We start from the raw sequence: 21,650 nt of genomic DNA on the forward strand, positions 1-21,650 counted from the left end.
GCAGCCCCAAACTGGCTTGGTGGGGTGGCCTCCAGCCATTCACTCAGTCCCTGAGAGGTGACAAGTGTCCAGTGGGTAGAGTAGCAGAGTGGCTGGGAGTGCAGGCATGGAGTTGAAGTCACCTGCTGGCTGTATGACCTCGGTGTGTCACTTTAAGTTCCTGCATTTCCATTCCCAGTGAGGGTCTGTGATGTGCTGAGGAAGGAGCCAGGTGGGCAGGCACAGAGCAAGTGGTCGGGAACAGGCTCGTCAGCAGGATGACACCATGGGCTCTCCAACCTGTGAGTCGTGCGGGGACAGATGAGGCAGAAGAGGCAGTGCTGGGCGGTGCTGGGGGCAGAAGCCATAGGAAGGAGAGGGGTCTGTTATGGTTGTCTCCCCCAAAAGAGGAAGTCTTGACCCCCTGTATTGTGCATGTGACCTTACTTAGAAGTAGAAGGACTAAGTTTAAGTGAGATCATTTGTGTGGTCCCTCAACCAGGGTGCTTGTGTCCTTATGAAAAGGGAAAATTTAGACACAGATGCGCACACAGGGAGAAGCCGTGTTAGACGGAGGCAGGGAGCAGGGTGGAGAGTCTATAGGCCAGGGAATGCCAAAGAGGGCCCGCAACCCGCACAGAAGGGAAACGGTGAGAAAAGACAGGACGAGATGGCCTGGTCACCAGAAGCTGGGAGGGAGGCCTGAACAGTCTGTCCCACAGCCTCAGAAGGAACCAGCCCTGCTGGCACCTTGAGGTCGGGCTTCCAGCCTCCAGAACTGGCAGAGAATACACTTCTGTTGTTTAAGCTGTGGGGTCTGTGGTGCTTTGTTACGGCCGTCCCCCCAAAGTAAGACAGGCTCCCAGCAGGCAGCGCCCTCTGGGAAGGGGTGAGTCCCCATCACCATTATCATGTGAGCAGAGGCCACCTAGGGGGTGACCATCCTGACGACCTGTCCTGCAGGGCCGTCCAATCCTGGGAGGCCCCATGGATGCTCACAGCGGGCGGGGGGCGGGGGGTACAGACGGCGCTCAGAGGAGGTGCTGGAGGTCACTGTCCTGGTCCCTGGGCACAGGTTCCCTGGGCACTGGTTGGGTGGGCGAAGCTTCGGGAGGCAGATGTCCACATACTTTGGGGTCCCCTCTCTAATGGCAGAGCTGTCCCATGGAGGCGCTTCCCCAGGAGGGGGTTCCCATCACTGGGAAGGAGGAGGGGTGGCGAGGGGCGCGTCTTTGGAGGGAATTCCCACCCTGGTCAGGGAGCTGGTGATTGCGCGAACACCCCCTGACCCCTGTTCTCTCGGGGGGAGGGAGGCAGGATGTGCTGGACACCCAGAGTTGATGGACAAGGTTGACATGCAGTCCAGGCTCACGGGGTCCGAAACGGCAGGATCTCGGCAGTTTCTTCACTTTCCTGACCTCAGCTCTCCTCCGCCCCCTCACCCCAGCCTCACCAGGCCGAGTGAGCCTGGCAGCTGGACTGGCAGAGGGCAGCCCCAAGGCCCAGCAGCTCTTTCTGGAGGAAGGCACCTTCATTTATTCCATGAGTATTTACTGAGCACCTACTGTGTGCCACGCACTGTTCAAGATGGTGGGATTTGGTGACACTGACCTACCTCCTGACCTTCGTGAAGCAGACCAACCATCAAAGGTGAATTGAAGTTGGTGATAAAAGTCTAAAGAAGAGAGGAAATTTCTTAGTCGAGGGGGACAGCTGCACTGAGAGGGGACTGTGGTTGTCTCCAAGTAAGTGAAGGGGCAGCGAGGGGCGGCCGGATGGCTCAGTTGGTTAGAGCGCAAGTTCTGAACAACAGGGTTGCCAGTTCAATCCCCGCATGGGACAGTGGGCTGCACCCCTGCAACTAAATATTGAAAACGGCGACTGGATTTGGAGCTGAGCTGGGCCCTCAACTAGACTGAAGGACAACGACTTGACTTGGAGCTGATGGGCCCTGGAGAAACACACTGTTCCCTAATATTCCCCACTAATAAAAAAAAATCTTAAAGTGAAGGGGAGCGAGGGAGACAGCGAGGGAAAGGCATGCCAGGTGAGGACACAGCATGTGCAAAAGGTCCGGCTGCAGGCGCATGCCCAGTGGGGTCCAGGAAGAGCAAAGGGGCCCTGCGGCAGGGACGGAGAGATGCAAGTAGAAAGCAGCAGGAATGCGCCAGAGGGGCCCGAGGAGGCAGGCCCTGTGGCCTCGGGGAGCCTGAGCTTTGCTAAGCGAGGTGAGGAGTGATAACCGAGTTTTGAAAACTGTTACGCTGGCTGCTGTGGGCGGTGGCGGGCGGCCATGTTAAGGTGAGAACCAGTTGAGACAATGGGTTGAGAACAAGCTGACGCTGGTGTGGGTGGTGACACAGCCACATCCTGGTTCTACTCTGAGGGCACAGCTGACAGATATGCCGATGACCAGAGGTTGAGGGTGACTCCTGGGGAGCTGGCCCACACATTAGGAAGGCCGAATCCCCTCAGTGGGGAAGGTGCAGGAGAGGCTGGCCTGGTGGCGACCAAGCCGAGCCTGTGATGCTGCTGACAGCCGATGGGGCTGGCCACAGGCTGTGGATGTCAGCAGCTGGAGTCCGTGACAGACGTCCAGACTGGAGATAAAAGTTGGGGCCCCACCAACATAGAGACACAAGCCAGGAGGCTGGACAAGGCCAGCCCAGGATTTCAGGAGGGGACAGGTCAAAGCAGAGCAGTGGGGCCCTCGGGCATTCAGCGATCAGGCAGGAGAGGCTGGAGTGATCATTGTGACCCTGGGACAAGTGGGAAGAGGATGGTTCTGGGAAGCCCTGCCCCCGCTTCCCGGCGCATCTCTCTGCCCCCCGGGACTCCAGTGGGCAGTCACCCTCTGACCACAGCTCTTTGCCCAGGGCCAACCAGAGGCCTCTGTACAGTGTCTGGAGCTAGGATGCAGGGGGTCTGACTTTCCAGTTTGGCTGCTGTCTTGAACGGCCACAAAGTAAGCCCCAGGGTGGTTGGAGGGCCTTATACGTCACTGTGCCCACAAAGCAGAAAAATCGGGTGATGTCAACATGCCCAGAGAAGAAGAAAAGTGAGGGAGCAGTGTGGACAGCACCCTTGGGCTCCACACCGCCCCGGCCTGGAGGGTTTGACACTGGTGACCATCGATCCTGGTCCTAACAGGGGATCTGCCACTCACTCCCGGGTGGTGGTGGTGGTGGCAGCATCAGGTGGCGACGGTGCCCCGGAGCTCTCCTCCTCCCTCCCTGATTTTCGGCCTCTCCAATCCCCACCTCCCTGCCCCATGTGCCCCAGGGGCCTCTCTGCTGAAAGCAAGGAAACAAAGTACAGGGATCCGAAATCATCGATCAAGTTTAATGTGTCGTACAGAAGGAAACTACACGGGCATATTCAAGACGAACACTGTTCTCTAGCCTCACTATGCACTCGACGGGCCTCCTTGGTCCAAAAAGCTAAGTCTCAAGACACGTCGGCAGCTACCCCTCCTGGATCCAACCTTTCATAGCCTCCCATTACATTTTTTAAAAATTGAATCCAATCCATCCAAGAACAAAACAAACCAACAAAAGGGAACCTGAAGACATTTACATCGCAAGCCACGCGGTAATGCATAATTGGCAACTACAGCAACCAATATAGAAGACGTGTGTCTCACAGTTCACTTTGTTCATCAATAAAAGAATATAAAAATCTTGTTCAACCCAGTGTTGTGTATTAAAATAGATCTGTATCGTACAGCACAGTTTCTCCCGGAGTCGTGACAATGAGAGGAGGGACGTGGCAGTCTGTGGGCTTCTGGCCAGCCTCCCTGCTCTGCACCTGTCTGCATGTATGTGTGCGTGCATGTCTGGGGCCGTGTGCGCACACACACGTGTGTGCAATGCAACTCGGCACCGTGTGATTTGCTGGGGGTGGGAGCCCTGTGGCTCCCAGATGCTCACCTGTTGTAGTAAGTCTGTCGGGACTGGAGAAGCTGGTGGGTGTGACGAGCTGGCACGACATCCCCCCAGGACGCGGGAGCCCTTTTGAGACAGCGAGCGCATGTACGCTCAGCTCTCGAGGACACAGCATGAACAGGGATTCGAGTGTCCAAAGCCAAACCCTCCTGAGGCCACCACCCGCTTATCCTCCCCACCCCTGCCCCACTTCTTAAAACCTCTCCTGGATGTCTCCAGTTTGGCAGCCCCTCAGGAAGGGTTTCCCATTCGTACCTTGCAGCAGAGACCACTGTGAGCAGAAAAAGAAGTCAGCGAGTGTCCCCCCCCTTCACATTAAATATCTTACAATAAAAACGCCACACAAAAATGTAAAGTTATTTTTTGGCATAGTGTCTGTACTGGCAAGAAAAGAGGAATGGAATATTTTATCGGCTCTTCGAAAGGAGAAAATAAAAGGCTTCAGTTGTAAGTTGAATGATTCAACCCAAAATAGAAAACCTGCCAAATGCCTCCCCTGCATGGTGGCAGCTCCCTCTTGCCCAAAAACTCCATGAGAAAAATACATCGATAGCAGAGTCCAAAGGATCAGCAAGAGGAAGGAGACGCATGGCGGTGAGGGCACCCCGAAATGCCGGGGCTGGGACGGAGGCCCTGGCAGGCGAACACGGCAGCGTCCCCTCGGAACGCACGTCGCACAGGTTCAAGTTAGACAGCTGCGATTCTTAACGCTAATAATACTGACAGACAGGGGCGCGGCTGTTCTGAAAAGGCGCTGGGAGTGCCCAGGCCCAGGGCTGGGCCCCTGCAGGGAGGGACGTCGGAGTCCTACCTAGAATCGCTACCCACTTCTGTCCCCACTACCTGTTCTATTCAGCTACGTCTGCGTTCTCGGCTCCTTCCCCGCAGGACACTGGACAGGCGGCGGCCCACAGCTCGGGGCCCTGGCCCTTCACACCATTGCATGAGGCCGTGGAGATGCTGTGCCGGAAGCCGGAGGCCTGGGCAGTCCACCACAGCCAGGCCGACTGGGGGCCCCACGCGGCTGCCAGATGTGCTGTCTGAACGCAAAGGGTTTAGGACTATCCCACCTGTCCGGGATCTAGGGCTCTCACCCAGCTGCCTCCCCCTTCTTTCCTCTGTCTCTTTCTGGTTTTATTTTTGTCTGAAATTCATAGTGTTTATGAATTAAGGCTGACAGAACCCTCAGGTCTTGTGAGCAGGGTCCCAGTGACTTCCGTAGGTGTGAAGACAGGTCCCTCGGGGTCAGTTGTGTCCCTGGGGGTGCTGGAGGGCAGAGTGCATGGCTGCTGCTGAGGGCTTGGTCCAGGGCCCAGCCAGCATCGGGGCAGAGCTGGTGGTCGTCATGGTGACCTGGAGCATCTGCTCGCCCTGTATCAGTCTGAGGAGGGCCCGTAGGCGGTCCAAGGACGACTGGGTACCCCTCTGCCGGGCCAGCAGGCTCGTCTTGAGCTCCAGGCATTTCTGTCAGGGAAGAGGGGGTCAGAGAGAAGGGTCTCAGAACTCAACTGTGCAGGCCTCCTGGGGCAGCCACCCTGCAGCCCTCTCTCCCAAAGCCCCTCCCCTTCCACTGCAGAGGCCTAAAAGAAACCAGGCAGAGGGCCTCACAAAAAACCAGGCAGCGGCCCAAAATGGAAAATGGAATTAAACAGCAGCCAGATGCACCTAAGTTTGTTTTCGGACATAGAGCTAGAAATGTGCTCCTGCAGGAATGTGGGAGTCTTTTCCCTCACGGTGACGCCACCTAGCTGACCACGTGGGTTTCTCCTCCTCCTGGAGGAGGCTCAGAGCCAGTTCTGGCGAGGCTATAACAGCCGCTGATAACCCTTAGTTTGCAGCCAGGTTTCTGCTCTTTCTCTTGTCTGCTGTGCTCTTGTCTTTTTCTAGCCTTTATGAGAACCATGGAAATACAGTAAAGCACTAAGAAGTGATACCTCAAGTTAGAATTTAAGTTACTTGTTGCTCAAGCCAGTAATTTAAACGTCCTGAGACCGTGTCCAAAACTCTGAGACAGGAATAACCACAGAGCCTCCTCCTGTGGTTAAATGAGATAGTACATTTCAAGAGTGTTACCAGGGTGTGGCACTGCTGTTACCATCATCACCCCCACCACCACCATCGTCTTGTTCATCACCACCCTACAGAGGAGAAATCATTCTGTTCACTTTACACAAGAGGAAACTGAGGTTTAGAAACAGCCAGGGCCTTGCTGGTCACAGAGCTGAGAAGGAGCAGGGCCGGATACTCAATCACCACTCTGTCCAATGAGTCACAGTGCTGTGTCCTCCACCTCCTGACTCCCTGAGTGACACTGGCGAACCTGACTTCCTCTGGGGCCTCAGTAACCGGGCAGTGAAGCTTTGGATCTGTGTCTTGTGGCTCTAAGCGCAGCACGGCCCCCTCTAACGCACCTGGACTGCCCCGGCCAGGCGGCGGTCCCGCTCCTGCAGCTGCTGGTGCTCGCTCTGCAGCTCGCTGCCTCTCTGCAGCAGCTTCTGCTTCTCCTCTTCTTTGACTAGGAGAGACAGGGGCAGGTCAGCAATGGCAGGGCCATGGTGAGCAGGAGGGGTCTATGCCTACAGGCTCTTCCCGCCACACCTTGCAGGAGCCAGTGGCCCTGGCTGGATGCACGGGGTCTAGAACGCCATCCTCCCACAGTAAGTGCGCTGCACACAGGACCGATCCCAGAGTCCCTCTTTTCAGAGTTGGGGCCCAGGTGAGTGCGGAGGCTGGGGGTGGGGCTGCAGAGAAGGGAGTCGATGCCTTTTTCCACTCCCTAAGGGTGTCCTACCTGTCTTGTGGGTGACGTAGGAGTGCACAATGGCCAGCATCCCAGTCCACGGCACACCTTCGTCTTTCTTTAAGGCCTGGAGAGCAGAGGGGAAATGAGCAAGCAGACAGGCTGGGACCTGCCATGCCCTCCCTGGCTGTGTAACCCTGGGGGAGGCACGAGCTCCCTGAGCTGCACATTCCTCAACTGTCACCAGGGGACGGGGCCACATGGTCTGGCTCACACAGGCTGCTCAGTAAGGACAGCAGCCCCACGAGGGCTGGAACCTGCTTATTGCCAGGACCCCAAACATGTCCCGGGGACCTGAGAGCAGCCAGGGACAAATCAGGGACCCAGTGAGGACCAACCATCGTGCTGAAATGGGGAACAGCAATGTGGTCTCGCTACATATCCCCTCAAAGGGCTGTGACCTCCAGGCAGTCAGAATACAGGGCTAGCAGCCCCCACAGGGGACAGCCCCCCATACACCCCCCATACCCCCTTCTCCCTAGGTCTCCACAAAACCTGGGATGAAGGAATTTACTAGTTAGTGTTTTTTGAAATAAAGAGAATTCCCCTGTGATTTTACAAGTAAGACATTCTGTGGAAAAGCATACTTTAATAAAGCACTGCTCGCCCTACCACCCAGCCACACCCGATATGAACACTTGGAAGTATTTGTTTCCCCACGTTTTTATCCTGCACAGTTTTTCTTAAATAGCTGATGATCAAATTATATAGCAGCTATAAAGCCTGGTTTTTATTTTTATTTTTTTAAGACTTAATTCCATATGGTGAAAAAGTCCCAAAGAATCACAAAATTTTTGTAAAAAATTCTTTTCAGTGATCACATCCTATCTCATTGAGTACAAGCACTAGAATTTATTTCACCGTCACCTACTGTTGGGAAGTTATGCTATTACTATCTTTTCCTTTTTATAAATAAAAGGGTGAGGAACTTCTTTGCACAGAATTTTATCTGTATTTGGATTATTTCCTTACACTACATTCCCCAAAGCAAATTCTGGGTTTAAAAGGTATACACACTTTTTTTGAAAAACAAAGGTATGCACATTTTTAAATCACTTCATAAAATACTGCAATGTGTACGAGTACCTGTCTCACCACATCATCACCAGAAGGGAGTGTTATTGTTTTTGCTAATTTGATAGCTTTTCATTTCTGTCATTACTATTTTTGTGGTTTGCGCTGCCAGTCCCACTCTACCTGGGAGGAATTTGGAGCTCTGAGGTGGAGTCATCAAGTCAGAGAGCTTCAGAGGGACACCTCTGCTCAGTCGACACCCGTAGTCTTTAACTGGCAGTGTCTGAGATGGCCATGATGGAGGGTGCTATCGGCACCTAGCCAGCTAGGGACGCTGCTAAAACCCAACACTACACAGGAAGGCCCCCACAATGGATTATCCAGCCTAAGGTGTCAATTGCCTCATCAACTGTGCCAAGGCTGAGAAACCTCACCCCTCCGGCGCCCACCACAGGGACCCAGGAAACACAGGTTTGAGCAGCCTCAGATGTTGTGCAGGGGGAGGGGCTCACCCACAGGCGACACAGCCTCCCATACCTTCTGCTGGCACTTGGGGCACACCCACACGCCCTTGGGTGCTGTCTTGAGGGGCGGGTCCAGGCAGCTGAGGTGGTAGGCCCCCGGGCAGGTGCCACAGGGCTGCAGGTTGGCTCCTCGCTTGCAGGCAGCACAGTGCTCATCGTGGGTGATCTCGTTCTGGAAGAGGAAGATGGGGGGTGGGTCAGCCAGGCCGGAAGTGGGGGGGGCGGGCAGCTGCCACCTTGATCTGCTTGTGACCCAGCTAGTTTTTCTCAGCAGGCCTGGGAGAGAGCGATAAGCCCAAAAGGGGATGAAGGTGACAGTAGGGGAAGAAGCCTGGAAACCAGGAGGAGCAGCAGGGGTCACATTTCCTGGGGGGCAGGTCACCACGCTGAGGGCGGGCATAGAGAGGCTCCCTGGATCCTGATTCTTCCACCCTGAGCCCAGGACTCCAGCTGTGGGGGGCAGGGCAGGGGGTCCTGCAGTGGCTTAGGAAACAGTCCCCGCTGGGGTCCGAATTGTACCAAAGGCCCATATCTAGGGGTGGCGGGAGGCCAGAGGTCCCGAAGCTCCCTCTGCAGGGTCCTCATGCGTCCACTGACGCGGGAGGCAGGCTGTGGCCTGGGACTGAGTGCTCGGTCCTCTTTAATCCTCCTAATAGCACCTCAATCTAACCTGGAGGCCCCTACATCCTGGGTGACTGCAGTCTGTTTCCACAGTGTAACGCTGGCTAATGATAACTGCCCCATGGGTTGCTGGGAGACTCAACAGGGTAAGGCACACACGGCACGATCTGTGGGAACCCAATAAAGGGTCGCTTCCCCTCTCCTTGGGATGAGGGAACTTCCAATGTCCCTTGTACACAGTCATCATCTAGCTGTTAAGTCTCTGCTTACACACTTCCAGGGACAGGGAGCTCACTACCTTTCCAGTCTCAGCTACACTGTGGGCAGCCCTGAGAGTGAGGAGTCGTTCATAACCAGTCCTCCAATGACCTGCACAATCGGAACGATCTTTTACCACCACACAGAACCCTTCTCCCTGAAGGTTATGTCTGTTCCTATCCGTGTGTCAGTAGCATCTTCCATCTTCACAGGTGGAAGGGACCAGAGGGCTCTCACTTGGAATGACCCCTAACACAAGGACACTGGACCCCTGGGCTGTCCCTAAGTAGAGGGCAGTAGACTGAAACGAGGCCTCAGAGACCCCGCCCTCACCTCTCGTTTCAGTTCAAGAGCCCAGGGAGGGTGGGCCACCTGCCCGAGGTCACAGTGAGCCAGAGGTGGAGCCCGGACTGGCATCTGGGTCTCCTCCTGTGAAACCAAGACCCTTCTAGCACTGTGAGCTCTGTTGGAGCAGGACGCAGGCTCCTGGCGTCCCGTCCTCATGTTGGCACTGGCTAGGCACAGGATGGCTGCAGACAAACAGTGCCAGGCCCACCAGCACCGATCTGTGACACTGCAGTGTTCTCTTGGCAAATAACATGATTTAACCGGAGTTTACACCTATCACCTATTGTGTCTTAGGGGCTGGACCATCACAGGCATAGAAGGACTGGAAAAGTCTTTTAGAATTAGATCTGAAACTTAGCAAAGAAAATCACTGAATAAATTCTGAGACAATGCCCTCAAATGAGGTCATGACCAGCCAATATCGTGGGTAACAGGGACGTGGTATATGCATAGGGGTTTGGGGTCTCACAGGATCACAGAAATGTGGGCATGGGGGGCAGACCCTGGGGGCTACCAAATTTAGCCTCTCGAGGGGTGGGCAGTGAGGACCTGAGAGGAGCAGCTCTGCCCAGGCTCACATAGTAAAGCCACCTGGCACCCAGCATTGGCTGCTTGTCCTCGGGCTTTGGGGCTCCTGAGGTCCCTGCATCCTCAGTAAAAGCAAGGAGGGCTCCCGCTTGAACCTGTGGGCTGCCCCCCATGGCGATGCACGACTGCCAGGCAGGCGGGACTGTGGACTGGGTGCAGAGCTCTTAGCACAGAGGAGAGAGCCCGACGGCCCTCTGCTCCACTGCAGGGCAGCAGGACACTGGGGGCTCTTCCTTGCCAGGAATGGCCCTATCTGGACTGTGCAAAGCATGGCCCGCCCCCCAGGTATGAAGAGAGGGGACACGTACCTTCCAGCAGGGCTCCTCATTGGCTAGCACAGGGAAGAAGGGCGGAGAACATGTTAGTGGGCACGGGAGGAGCGCCAAAAAGGACTGGAGTCCACAAGGCCCAGTATGGCTGGGGGTTCCCACCCAGGGCACGATGGGATATCACAGGCCCCTGTGGCAGCTGGTTCTCACCCAAGGCATCATGGGAGTAAGGGTCTGTGCCCTGGTCACAGGCAGGACCCACCACTGGACAGGCTTATCGTGGCCCCTGAGCTCTCTGAGGAACATGGCAGCAGTAACGTGTCCAGTGGAGGGAACCATCACTCTAAGGACACCTCAAAGTGACTTATTTTCAACTCCTTTTTGTCTGTAACCCACTCGCATTCCAGTAGGTAATGCCAAACCACACATTTTAATGATCACAGAAAATGGTTTTCCTTTTAGTTTCTGGGTCAGACCTGTCTGCAGATCACACCGTCCAGTGGGAAGACCAGCTCCTGTGTGTGCATAGTCCTCCAGTTTACAAAGTGCTGTCATGTTTGTCCCTCGTGCCATTGTTCCAGCTAAGCGGCAGATGCTGTTATGGGCCTATTTTATAGATTAGTAAACCAACGCCCAGGGACATGCTGAAAGCCACACAGAGTCCCAGCAAGCGGGCAGTCATTCCCTGCCCTTAAGACTTTTTTTTTTTTTTTAATTGAAAATGAAAAGCGACCTCCTGGTTGTACTTGTGGATGTGTGTTTCTTGGGCTCTGAGGTCCTGCAATGGGGCAAGGCTGGCAGGAGAGTGGGGCCTGTACAGCCTGGGGTGGAGGTCTCGGGCCAGGTCCCAGCCTGCCAGAGCTGCGGGGCCTCGCGCCCTGTTACATGGAAGGAGCCCGAGGCCTGAGGGGAGGGTCTGACCCTGGCCACACAGTCAGAGGGAGGGCTGGGCGGGGACCCCAGGACTCCCACGTGCAGCCTGGGCTCTAGCCTGGGCTCTCTCGCTGCCTAGGGCAGGCACGTGAGGGTGTGTGAGGTGTGGGCCGAGGGCAGGCAGCTCAGCCGGGGCGTATCTGCTGCTGCCGGCAGTGGGGGAGGAGGGAGGTTCTCTCCAGGGCTGTGTGGGAGCAGGTGGCGCCTGGGCTGGGCCACAGGGCAGAGGCCACGCAGCACAAGCTGGAGCTGCACGTGCTGGGAGGAGCGTGGCGGTGGGAGGCCCCTCTTGGCCCACCATCCTCACCCCCACCCAGGTCAGCCCTGAGGTGAGCACGTCCTGCCAGTGGCCTTTGGCACCACGGGGCCTGGTTCTCTGCTCAGGATCACACCCAGGAGCGGGACAGAGGGGACAGCCTGGGTCTGTCCTTGGGGGTGACCCTTGGCCACATTACCGCTCAGAGCCTCAGTTTCTGCACCTGCCCGATGGCGCACTCTCCACCAGGCCTCCCCGCCAAAGCGATGGGGAGGACCCAGGAGGCCATGGCGTGCAGGGCCTAGGGAGGTACTGTCACCAGAAAGCGACTACGTCACTGCCGTGGACAGGCAGAGTGGCGCCACCAAAGCCACCTTGGCCACAGCCCCAGAGCAGCCCTGGCGAAGCCCCACCATGCTTACCTCGTGCTGTGAGGAACAGGGGGGTGTTGAGACAGTTGGACGCCAGCCGCTTCCTCTGCAGGGGACAGAAAACAACACCAACCAGCCAGTCGTGAGTGTGAGGAGCCCTCATTGGCTACACTCCCTGCCCAGGGCTCACTGGGACAGGCCCCCACCCAGGCTCGGGACTCCACCCCCGGCCAGAGGCAGAAACAGGGGACGCAGGATAGGGGGGAGGCGGGTCAGAGGGGGGCAAAAGTCAGCAAAGGCTCTGCCCCTCACCAGGGCGGAGTGCATCCCTGCCCTCCTCCGTGGGGACATTGGTCACACTCAGCAAGGACGTGTTAGCAACCCCACACTGGCGCAAATCAGTAACAAAGCGGACATCTGCTTGTCCACCTGTCTGTCTCCTGCGTCTTCTTTCTCAGCTGGTTCTGGAGTCAGGTGGGGAAATGAGGGGTGTTATGCATTGGCTCCCTACACCCCACTTTTGGCATGTGGCCCAGGAACCTTGGCGCTAGACAAAGAGTAGCCAAAGCACCATGTGTACATGGAAGTTTCCGGTACTTTCCAGAAGGGTGGCTCTACCACTCACAGGCCATGCTGGTCTAGACCTTGCTGGTTCTCGGGGGCTTTGGCTGTGATTGTTCCGATTGTTCTAGAGGTGTGCGATTGGCTTTAAACCTGTGTCTGGTGTGGCTGTGCTGTGCTGCGGGCCACGGGAGGAACCATGGAAGGGCAACCTGAGACTACTATGTATCCAGGGCCCAAAGTCACAGGCTTTGCGAGGGTCCTGGGTTTGCTGATCAGGCCCCCTCTGACTCTGGCCACAGACCTCAGAGACTAGGCTATGGCTTTACACATCCAGGGAGCAGGGGACAGTTTCATCAATGAACATGGCAAAGGGAACAGGGTCCCTATGACACAAACAACCCACCATTTCCTTGGGTGGACGTCGAGAGACAACTCAGACACATTCTTACAAATGGGGCACAGGCTCGAGGCACTGTCTCAGGAACAGGGCTCACCCAGAAAATCGAGGAAGTAGACGGGTATGAAAACACACTTCCAGCGTGTTCTCTGAGCAGCAGCAGGGGGAGGGTACAAGCCACACAAGGTGCGCGGGTCGTGAAGCCAGAGGACGCTGGCACACGTGAGCTCTCCCGACAAAGCAATGGCAGGAGTCACCGCTCCGTGGGAGAGCCCCCTTCCCAGTTTCACCAGCCATGGATTTGGGGCAACTGGCCCAGACTGATGAACACCCCAGCCAGGCGAAAATGGCACTTTCTTGACTCCCCCTCGCTGGCCTCTGGCAGTGACAGCTGGAGTCTGGAATGTGCCAGGCACTGGCCTCTGAGGATGTTGCTCCACTTAGGAAGGCTGCCCCCAGTGCTGGAGGTAGGGATCCTCAGGAAACTGCTTCCAGTCTAGGGGACAATTCCAGGGTGGCACTCCCCACTGCCTGTGGCCGGACGCCATGCCTAATGACCAGGTGAAGAATCAGGAAGTTGCTGTGCCCCGTACAGCTCACGTGAGGAATATGACAGATACTTGGATCTCCTGCACCGTCTCTCTGTTAATTCTGAACTCAGGGGGTTAAGAATGACTTCAGTTATTGTCATCCCCTGGACTCCCACCTCAGGAGGGCAGGTGAGGGAGGCCAGCCCCAGGAAGCACCCCCTTCCCTGGGGCAGTGAAGGCCGGGCCTCACCTCTGTCTCCAGGAGGCCGCTGTAGGCAGGGTTGGCTGTGCTTCTTCTCTTCCGCTCTTGGCGCTTGCTCTGGATTTCTGGAAAGGCACAGACGCAGCAGTTATACTGGATCCTTCCTGCCCTGGGAACCCTGCATGCTTCTTCCGCAAGCCCTGGGCGTGACTGTCCCCTCCTGTCCGGTAGCCTCTCTGTCTGCACAGCATCCACTCCCCGCAGTAGCCCCAGGAGGGTTGGGGCCTCCAGGCATCACTCACTCGGAGGCAAGACAGATGTGCTGGCCTCAGGCTGCAGGACCAATTGGCAGGTACCCGGAATCCAGGTACCCACTCTCAGTACAAGGTCCCCTGTGTGCCATCACATGGCCCAGAGCTGTCTCTCTTGGGACCCTCGGGACAACAGATGCCTGTTGGTCAGAGGCTGGCCTGGCTGAGGGGCAGAGTAAGGCTCAGGGCTCCTGGGGAGACCAGAAGCACACCTGCTGCTCAGGTAGGCTCTGCCCCTGCGAAGCCCCAGAATTCTTCCAGGAGGCTGGTGTGTTCATGCAGTGAGAAGGACCACTGCACAGAGTGTCTCCTCTCTCTCTCTGTCTCCATGACTGTCTGTCTGTCTGTCTCTTCCTTCTGCTGTGACAACCAGGTGGGACCTATGACCTGCTGTTGCTGTGTAGTTGTTTTCATGTTATTTTCTAATCTCTGCCTCTTAGACCTGATATTTCCTTTGGAACTTTTAAAATATTATTCGCGCGTTTCCTGTAAGGCACCTCAGACCCTCTACGGGAGAAGAAAAAGTCCAAATAACTATTTATGGTATGATGGGTGGGGGGAGAGTAATCAAAATGAGGACTATTTATATAAATCATAACATCACAAATATATTAGCAAAGCCCTTTGATCTCAGTCCCCACAACAGCCCTGAGAGTTTGAAAATGTAGATGAAGACACTGAGGGTCAGAATGGGGAGGGAGCTTGCCCAAGGTCACCCAGCACTTAGCACAACTGGGACCCGGACACAGCATCTCTGACATGACTGCTGGGCCAGTCCCCACACTGCCTCCATGGCTCCAAGGTCGGAGCATAAACAGCTCTCAAAGCAGCCAAGCACAGCTGGACTCCTTACACTCAAGTTCAAACAGGAGATGGAAAGCTCAGAGAACGCCTTCCGACCCTGCCCTGCAGAAGGGGCGAGAGTTCACGAGCAGCGGCTGCTCAGATGGGACTGCCCCACCTGGCGCCAGGTCAGCGGAGCCACGTCCCTCTCCTTCCCCACCCACATCTATGCCTCAGCTGCCTCCAGAGAGCAAGTCCCCAGGGGACAGACACAAAGGGAAGCCACTGTGGACAGGCCTGGGCCCACCGCCCCCCGCACATCTAACTCAGCTGTGCAGTGGGAGGCGTGGCCCCCAAAGATCTGTGTGACTTCGCCAGGTGTCTTCCCTTCCCTGGGCCTGTTACTCACCTACCACGATGCAGACAGCCTCTACCTCAGGTTAAAGACTGTAAGTGCCTCGGGCACGGTGGGACTGAGTTCATTCCCTTCCTCTCCTCAGTTTTAAGAAGGAAAAGCACATGAGTCTTCCTTTTGGAATCCAGATTTATGTGGGTGGGTGACTGCACTTTATAAAATGACTTTAGCTGGTGAGGCTGGAGCCGTGGAGAACACTGGGCTGGGCGATAGGAGACCTGGATCCCAGGCTGGGCCTGATACTGACTGGCTGTGTGACTCCAGGCAAGTGAGTCAACTTCTCTGGCCGCTGCTTTCCCACAAGTGCAACAAGAGGGTTGGCTTCTGTGCTTTCCTGGCCCTAAGATTCTGTGACGGTGTTCACAGCTAATCTGTAAGTCAAACAGCCCTGCAGAGTCACGCTGACCTCCTGCTCGAATAAAGTAAGGTTCTGATTTCGACTGATGCAGACATACGAGTAAGCCCACAGGTCAGTTCGCTGGCAGGGGAGGTGGCATGCTGGGCACTCCTCTTGGTGCTTTACCAATCCCACAAGGAAGGTTTGGTTATTATCCCACTTGACAGATGAAGAAACTGAGGCACAGAGAAGCAGCTCAGCAACTTGCCCAAGCTTGAGTAGGTATTAAATGGGGTGCGGGGCACGCACACGGTCCCTCCACTGAAATAAGAAATTGCCACATTGGGTTTTGTGCAGTCATGGAGCCAGGGACAGCGGGCAGGGTTTCTCCGTCTGTGATGTCTATGCCTGGCACCTGGGGCAGGCCTCCCAGAAGCTGTTTCATGCTCGGGCACTGCCTTCTGACCTGTGGCATCCAGAGACCCGCAGCTTCTGTCTAACGCCAATTCAGCAGACGGCCCGGCCCCCACCCCGTCTTGTGGGCCAGTCCCAGCCCAGCCTGCAGATCTTACCTTCCAAGTGCTCCGTTGTTACCAGGCCTAGCGCTACCATGAAGGCGATTTTCTGAGAAGGAAACAGAGAAGTGTTACAGACCACCGTCCCCATTCATTCATTCACTCATCCATTTACTCATTCAACAAACATTTGCTCAGCACCTGCTTATGGGGCTGCCTTATCTATTCTGGTTTCCTTAGTTTTAATCTAATGGCCTTTCTCTGTCCCAGCATCCCACCCAGGCTCCCATGTGACAGCCAGTTGTCACGTCTCCTTAGCCCCTCCAGGCTGTGACAGTCTCTCAGACTGTCCTTGTTTTTTACGACCTTGGCAGTTTTGAGGACTGGGCAGGAATGTCGTAGGAGGCCCCTCAGCTGGGATTTGTCTGACGTTTTCCTCAGGCTTAGACCGGGGTCATGGGTTTGGGGAGGAAGACCGCGGAGGGGAAGGGCCCTTCTCATCACATCCTAACAGGGGCACAGGCTGTCAACATGACTATCACTGTGACATTGACCTTGGTCACCTGGCTGAGGTGTGTCTGCCAGGCTTCTCCACTGGGATTCCCTCCCCTTTCCATTCTGTCCTCTTTGGGAGGAAGTCACTGTGCAGCTCACACATACGGAGTTAGGAATTAGGGTCCACTGGGGCTTTTACTGACCATGTAGACTTTTAAAAATTTGTATGCCGTGGAATTTATCAGTGTTTCCCTGTGCAGTGTTTGGATTTTTGAATCTTGGCTACAGACTCTGAGGTTATAAAGCAAGTTGCCTGTGTTTTGCTTTAGTACCAATAGTTCCACATTTTCCATTTAAATTTTTGATCCAGTTGGAAATTATCTTGGTGTATAAGGTATGAAGTGCCTATTCATTTTTTCTATACGACCACTCATTTGTTCTGGTCCCACTTACTGAAAATTCCATCTTCCCACCTTTCCCTAATTTAGGGAGCTGATTTAATCATGTACTGAATGATCATAGGCAAGTATGTATATTTGGGTCTATTTCTGTACATTCTATGCTACTCCTTAAATCTGCCCATCTATTCACAAGCTAGTGCTGCATTCAAATTATGAAGGTTTTACAGTAGTCCGGTCAGATCAGGATCCCTTCCCTGTTTTCCCATTCGATTTCCTTGGCTCTGCTCATTGCTTCACGGGAAATGTAGAAACCATCTCAAGTAGTTCTGAGCATGAGGGAACAGTTGGTATATTTACTGGGATGATATTAAAATTATAAATTAACTTACAGCATAACGACAACTTTATAGTATTAAAATTTCCTATCCATGCCATGGATGTCCCTTTTTGTCTTCAGGGGTTTTAAACAATTCAAGTGGGTATTGAGTATTTGTATTAGGTTGGTGCAAATGTAATTGCGGTTTAAAAGGTTATAATTGCAAAAACCACAATTACTTTTGCATCAACCTAATATTATGACTACTCTTAAGCATTTAATCTTTTGGTTGCTGTTGTAAATGGGGTTTTCTGTAAATGTAAAGCTTCTACTAACAGGTGGATATGTGTCTCTGTAAAGGCTACTGATGTTTGTACTTTAAGATGACACCATCACCATGCCAAATCTCTTACTGTCTGAGGGAGTTTTGCATCAATTCTCTTGGGCCCTCTACATCAGCTCAAATAGTGACTGTTCATTCTCCCTTTCTAATTTTTACTTCTATGCTGTTAAAAATAATTCTCCTCAATTTGTCAGTTTTAAATGATAGTCTCTGATTCATTGACAGTCCCAACTATGGTAGACGAGCCACTTGAGAGCTTCTTTCACTTCCCACCCTCTCTCCCTCCTTCTCTCAATTTTCCTTACACGAGTCTTTTGTACATTATCTGAGCATGTCATATTGAAACTCTCTTCCCGCGTCCGTATCCCGTTTCGGTTGTCCTCTGTAGTTAATTCTATGAGGTGCCTGCCTCACTGCTGCTGCCACTGGTCCCCGTTGTGTCGTGGTCGATTGCGGTTCAGCCTCTAGCCTGTTTCTCATGAATGGGTCCACAAGGAGCATGTGTGGCTGACTCTTTCTGACTCTTTCTGCCCCTGCGTCTCCGTGGTCCTGTGGCACTCACGCACCAGTCCGGCCGCTTCTCCCCACATGGCTCTGATCTCAGAGGCCTGACAACACTCACACGCATTTCTTTCTCAGTTTGTAGATTTTTTTGGTCGAGTTTGAAATTCACAGAATTAGAAAAAACCCTTTTACTTGTTGCTCAGTATTAGTTCGCAGGGGTTGCAGCGGGAGATTCAACTCTAAGTCATTGTCTTATTTCTACCGGAAGCTCAGCCAAGTCTTTTTGCTCTGCTGGATCTATTAGTTTCTGCTGGACGTGTGTTCCAAACTCTGCATTTTGTGGATTTGTCAAACTTGCCTTATAATTTGGCCATCTATTTACATACCTTACAGCTATGTAGTTAGAGGGCATACAAGTTTGGACTGTTAAATCATCCTGATGGATGTTCCTTTAGTATTTACATAATACATCTTTTCTGTTGCTGTATTTCAACCTTTCTGTGTGGTTTTTATTTAGGTAGACCTATTATAAGCAACATATAACTGGATCTTGTTATTCTGAAGGCTTTGTTTTCTTTCTATTTCTACTATTTAAGAGTAGGACTTTACTGGGGCAGTCGGATGGCTCAGTTGGTTAGAGCGTGAGCTCTGGACAGGGTTGACGGTTCGATTCCCACATGGGCCAGTGAGCTGTGCCCTCCACAACTAGATTGAAGACAATGAGCTGCTGTTGAGCCGCCGGAGGGGCGGCTGGATGGGAGGGGCAGCCGGATGGCTCAGTTGGTTAGAGCACAAGCTCTTAACAACAAGGTTGCCAGTTCAATTCCCGCATGGGATGGTGGGCTGTGCCCCCTGCAGCTAAAGATTGAAAATGGCGACTGGACTTGGAGCTGATGGGCCCTGGAGAAACACACTGTTCCCCAACAAAAAATCAAAACAAAACAAAACTTAAAGAAAAAAGAGTAGGACCTTATTTTATTTGATTATGGTTACTGATGATCTTTGGACTTATTTCCTCCACTTTATTTTGTATTTTCAGTTTGTCATCCTTTCTTTTTACTTCTTTTCCTTGTCTTCTTAGAAAAAAGTCCCCATTAACTTCTTTTTCCTTTGCTGATTTAAAAATTATAGGTGGCGTTTTATTATGCTGAGTGATTAGCCTGGTGTGTTAAGCATGTGTTCTTACCCATGCGTTTTTCTAATGAAGTCTGAGGTTAGTCAACATTTCTGTCTTTCTTCCCCAAACACTGACCTTAGCACGTTCCAACTCCCTCTAAAACATCACCTCTGACCAACCTGTTATTGTTGCCGAGGATTTTTCCTTTCCCTTTTTGAAAAACAAAACTGGGTATGTTTTGCAGCCTATGCTTACGTTTACCTTTCATTTAATAATTACTGTGCTCACAGTGGCGTCTCACACCTGCCACCCGGCCCTGGCCTCACCCATCTTCTTGCTAAAGCACAGGGTTTTATTCTGTTTGTTTTTGAAACACAACTGTGTTAATAATGGTTTGAGGGTGATAAAATTCTCATTAATCTTTCTATGTCTAAAAATGTCTGTCCTACCCTTGCTTTTGAAAAATGACTTCACTGGGTATGACTGGCAGTTATTTCTTCCTAGCAGTTTGCAGATATTTCTCTATTGTCTTCTGGGGGTTGCTGCTGGAAGCCCCCAGTGCATTTGTCATTCCTTCGTGGGTCATCTGTGGTTTTGCCCTACTGTGTTTCCCCGAAAATAAGACCTAGCTGGACCATCAGCTCTAATGCGTCTTTTGGAACAAAAATTAATATAAAACCCGGTATTATATTATAGTTTATATCATATCATATCATATCATATCTCGTCTTACATTATAGTAAAATAAGACCAGGTCTTATATTCATTTTTGCTCCAAAAGATGCATCAGAGCTGATTGTCCGGCTAGGTCTTATTTTCGGGGAAACACGGTGGTAGTTTCCATGATTTCTCTCTTGTATCTTTTGACATACATGTCTCGCCTTCTAGATTTGCTTTGGTTAATCCCGCCTGATCGATGGAGACGACTTTTGATCTAAGAACTCACACCAGTGCGCCTCAGTCCTAGTTTTTGGCTTCCGTTCTCCAGTTATTGCTTCTTCCCTTCCCCTCCATCCACTCTCCCATGAGATGAACGTCGAGGTTTCTCCACCCGCGCGTCTCTTACCTGCTCATATATCTATGAATGTAGTGTTTAAAACTTCTTTGCATAGCTGTGCTATACCTCTGGTGCCACATTCCAAAGCACTAATTATCTCTGCACATCCTGTCTAGTAAGGTTTTTATAATTCCACTAATCACTGTGTTTTTCATTACCAGAATTTCAAATATTTTTATATTCATCTGATCTTGTTTTATTTGGGTAATCTGTGGTTTTGCCCTACCGTGTTTCCGTAATTTTTTTTCTTCATTATTCCTTATTTATTTCAAGCGGATGTTATTCCTTTTGTAAACTTCTGCGAGTATCCTAAACAGCCTTATGTAAAAGTCGTCGTGAGGAGAGTATTCCACAATATTAGCTTCATCTGGAATAAATTCAGGTTCCAAATGTTGATTTTCTTGTCATTCTTAGCACTGGATCTCTTCGTGTGCTCTTGAATTCTGTCAACAGACTCATTTGGGGGCACAAGTTCTTTTTTTCTCTGCTTATTTTATTGTTTTGCTATCTCTCCCTCCTGCTTACGATTCCCTTGTAGGAAGTCTGCAATTGCCGTGGCTTCCCCGCTCCCACCCCAACCCCCACCCCCTGTGCAGCTGTGGCCCAGGCTTAGGTGGTTTCCCGGATGAGCACAAAAGCCTAGTTCCATGCCTCTCTTGCCCAAAGGACTTTTGGGACCCACTGCCCACGTGAGCTGCGGCCTCTCCTGGTCCCCTCGCCCGATGCTGAGCCCGGCGTCGGCACCTGTCCTGTTCCCTGCGGGTGTTTCTGCACCCGAGTGAAGCACAACCACATGTCCGTTCTACCTGTGACTGCTGCGGGTCTGCGGCAGACGAGCACATTCACGAGCCATCCTGACGGAAGTGTGCTTGGATGGATTCCAGGAAGGGGGGTGACTTGGCTATTTCTGAATTTTGGAAAAGCTCTTCTAGCTGCAGAGTGAACAGACCAGGATGAAGCGTTTATGGGCGAGGAGACGAGAGCCCGGGGAGAGACGAGGCAGGAGGGATGGCGTGGACGAAGGAGCATCTGTGAGCACAGGTCTTGCTCCGAGAGGCAGCTGGGGTTACAGTCAGGCTCCTGCAGGGCTGGAAACCCTGCTCTGGCTGGGCCTCCTTGGGGCACACGGTGCTCAGATGCTGCCTGAGGCCAGGATAACGGGTGGCACAGGACAGGCCACAGCTGTCCTAAAGAAGGCGTGGGCTTCGGGAAGTAGCTGACAGATCCTAGGTCAGGAGCCAGGAGTCCAGGTCACAGGAGCCAGGAGCCCGTGACAGCGAACATGGCCGGCCTCTCGGGCCTTCGTCTCCTCATCTCTAAAATGAGCACTGTAGCTCCTGCCCCACCCACTTGAGGACGTGGGAGAGGACAGGAGGCCCTGCTGGCTATGAAGCCTCGGCAGAGACTTGGGGTGACTGCCCCATGTCCCTGCAATGCCTCAGGTGAGCACTGTTATGC

The 21,650-nt window shown here is 53.1% G+C and overlaps 1 protein-coding gene across 3 annotated transcripts in view; it reads right to left on the reverse strand.

Moving 5' to 3' along the window:
• Nucleotides 1-3,307: 3,307 nt before the first annotated feature.
• PHF21B (PHD finger protein 21B) overlaps nucleotides 3,308-21,650 on the reverse strand; it is an 84,182-nt gene continuing 65,839 nt past the window's right edge. For all 3 annotated transcript variants that reach the window (XM_074326536.1, XM_074326537.1, XM_074326535.1), the window contains 8 exons: nucleotides 16,017-16,068; nucleotides 13,647-13,723; nucleotides 11,957-12,011; nucleotides 10,385-10,407; nucleotides 8,275-8,433; nucleotides 6,715-6,790; nucleotides 6,335-6,438; nucleotides 3,308-5,387 (listed from right to left, as the gene is read on the reverse strand). In XM_074326536.1, coding sequence (XP_074182637.1) covers nucleotides 5,169-5,387; nucleotides 6,335-6,438; nucleotides 6,715-6,790; nucleotides 8,275-8,433; nucleotides 10,385-10,407; nucleotides 11,957-12,011; nucleotides 13,647-13,723; nucleotides 16,017-16,068 — 765 coding nt within the window. In that variant the 3' untranslated portion in view covers nucleotides 3,308-5,168. The remainder of the gene's footprint in view (nucleotides 5,388-6,334; nucleotides 6,439-6,714; nucleotides 6,791-8,274; nucleotides 8,434-10,384; nucleotides 10,408-11,956; nucleotides 12,012-13,646; nucleotides 13,724-16,016; nucleotides 16,069-21,650) is intronic.

This window comes from Rhinolophus sinicus, linkage group LG02 (assembly GCF_036562045.2).
Source record: "Rhinolophus sinicus isolate RSC01 linkage group LG02, ASM3656204v1, whole genome shotgun sequence".
Lineage (NCBI taxonomy): Eukaryota > Metazoa > Chordata > Mammalia > Chiroptera > Rhinolophidae > Rhinolophus > Rhinolophus sinicus.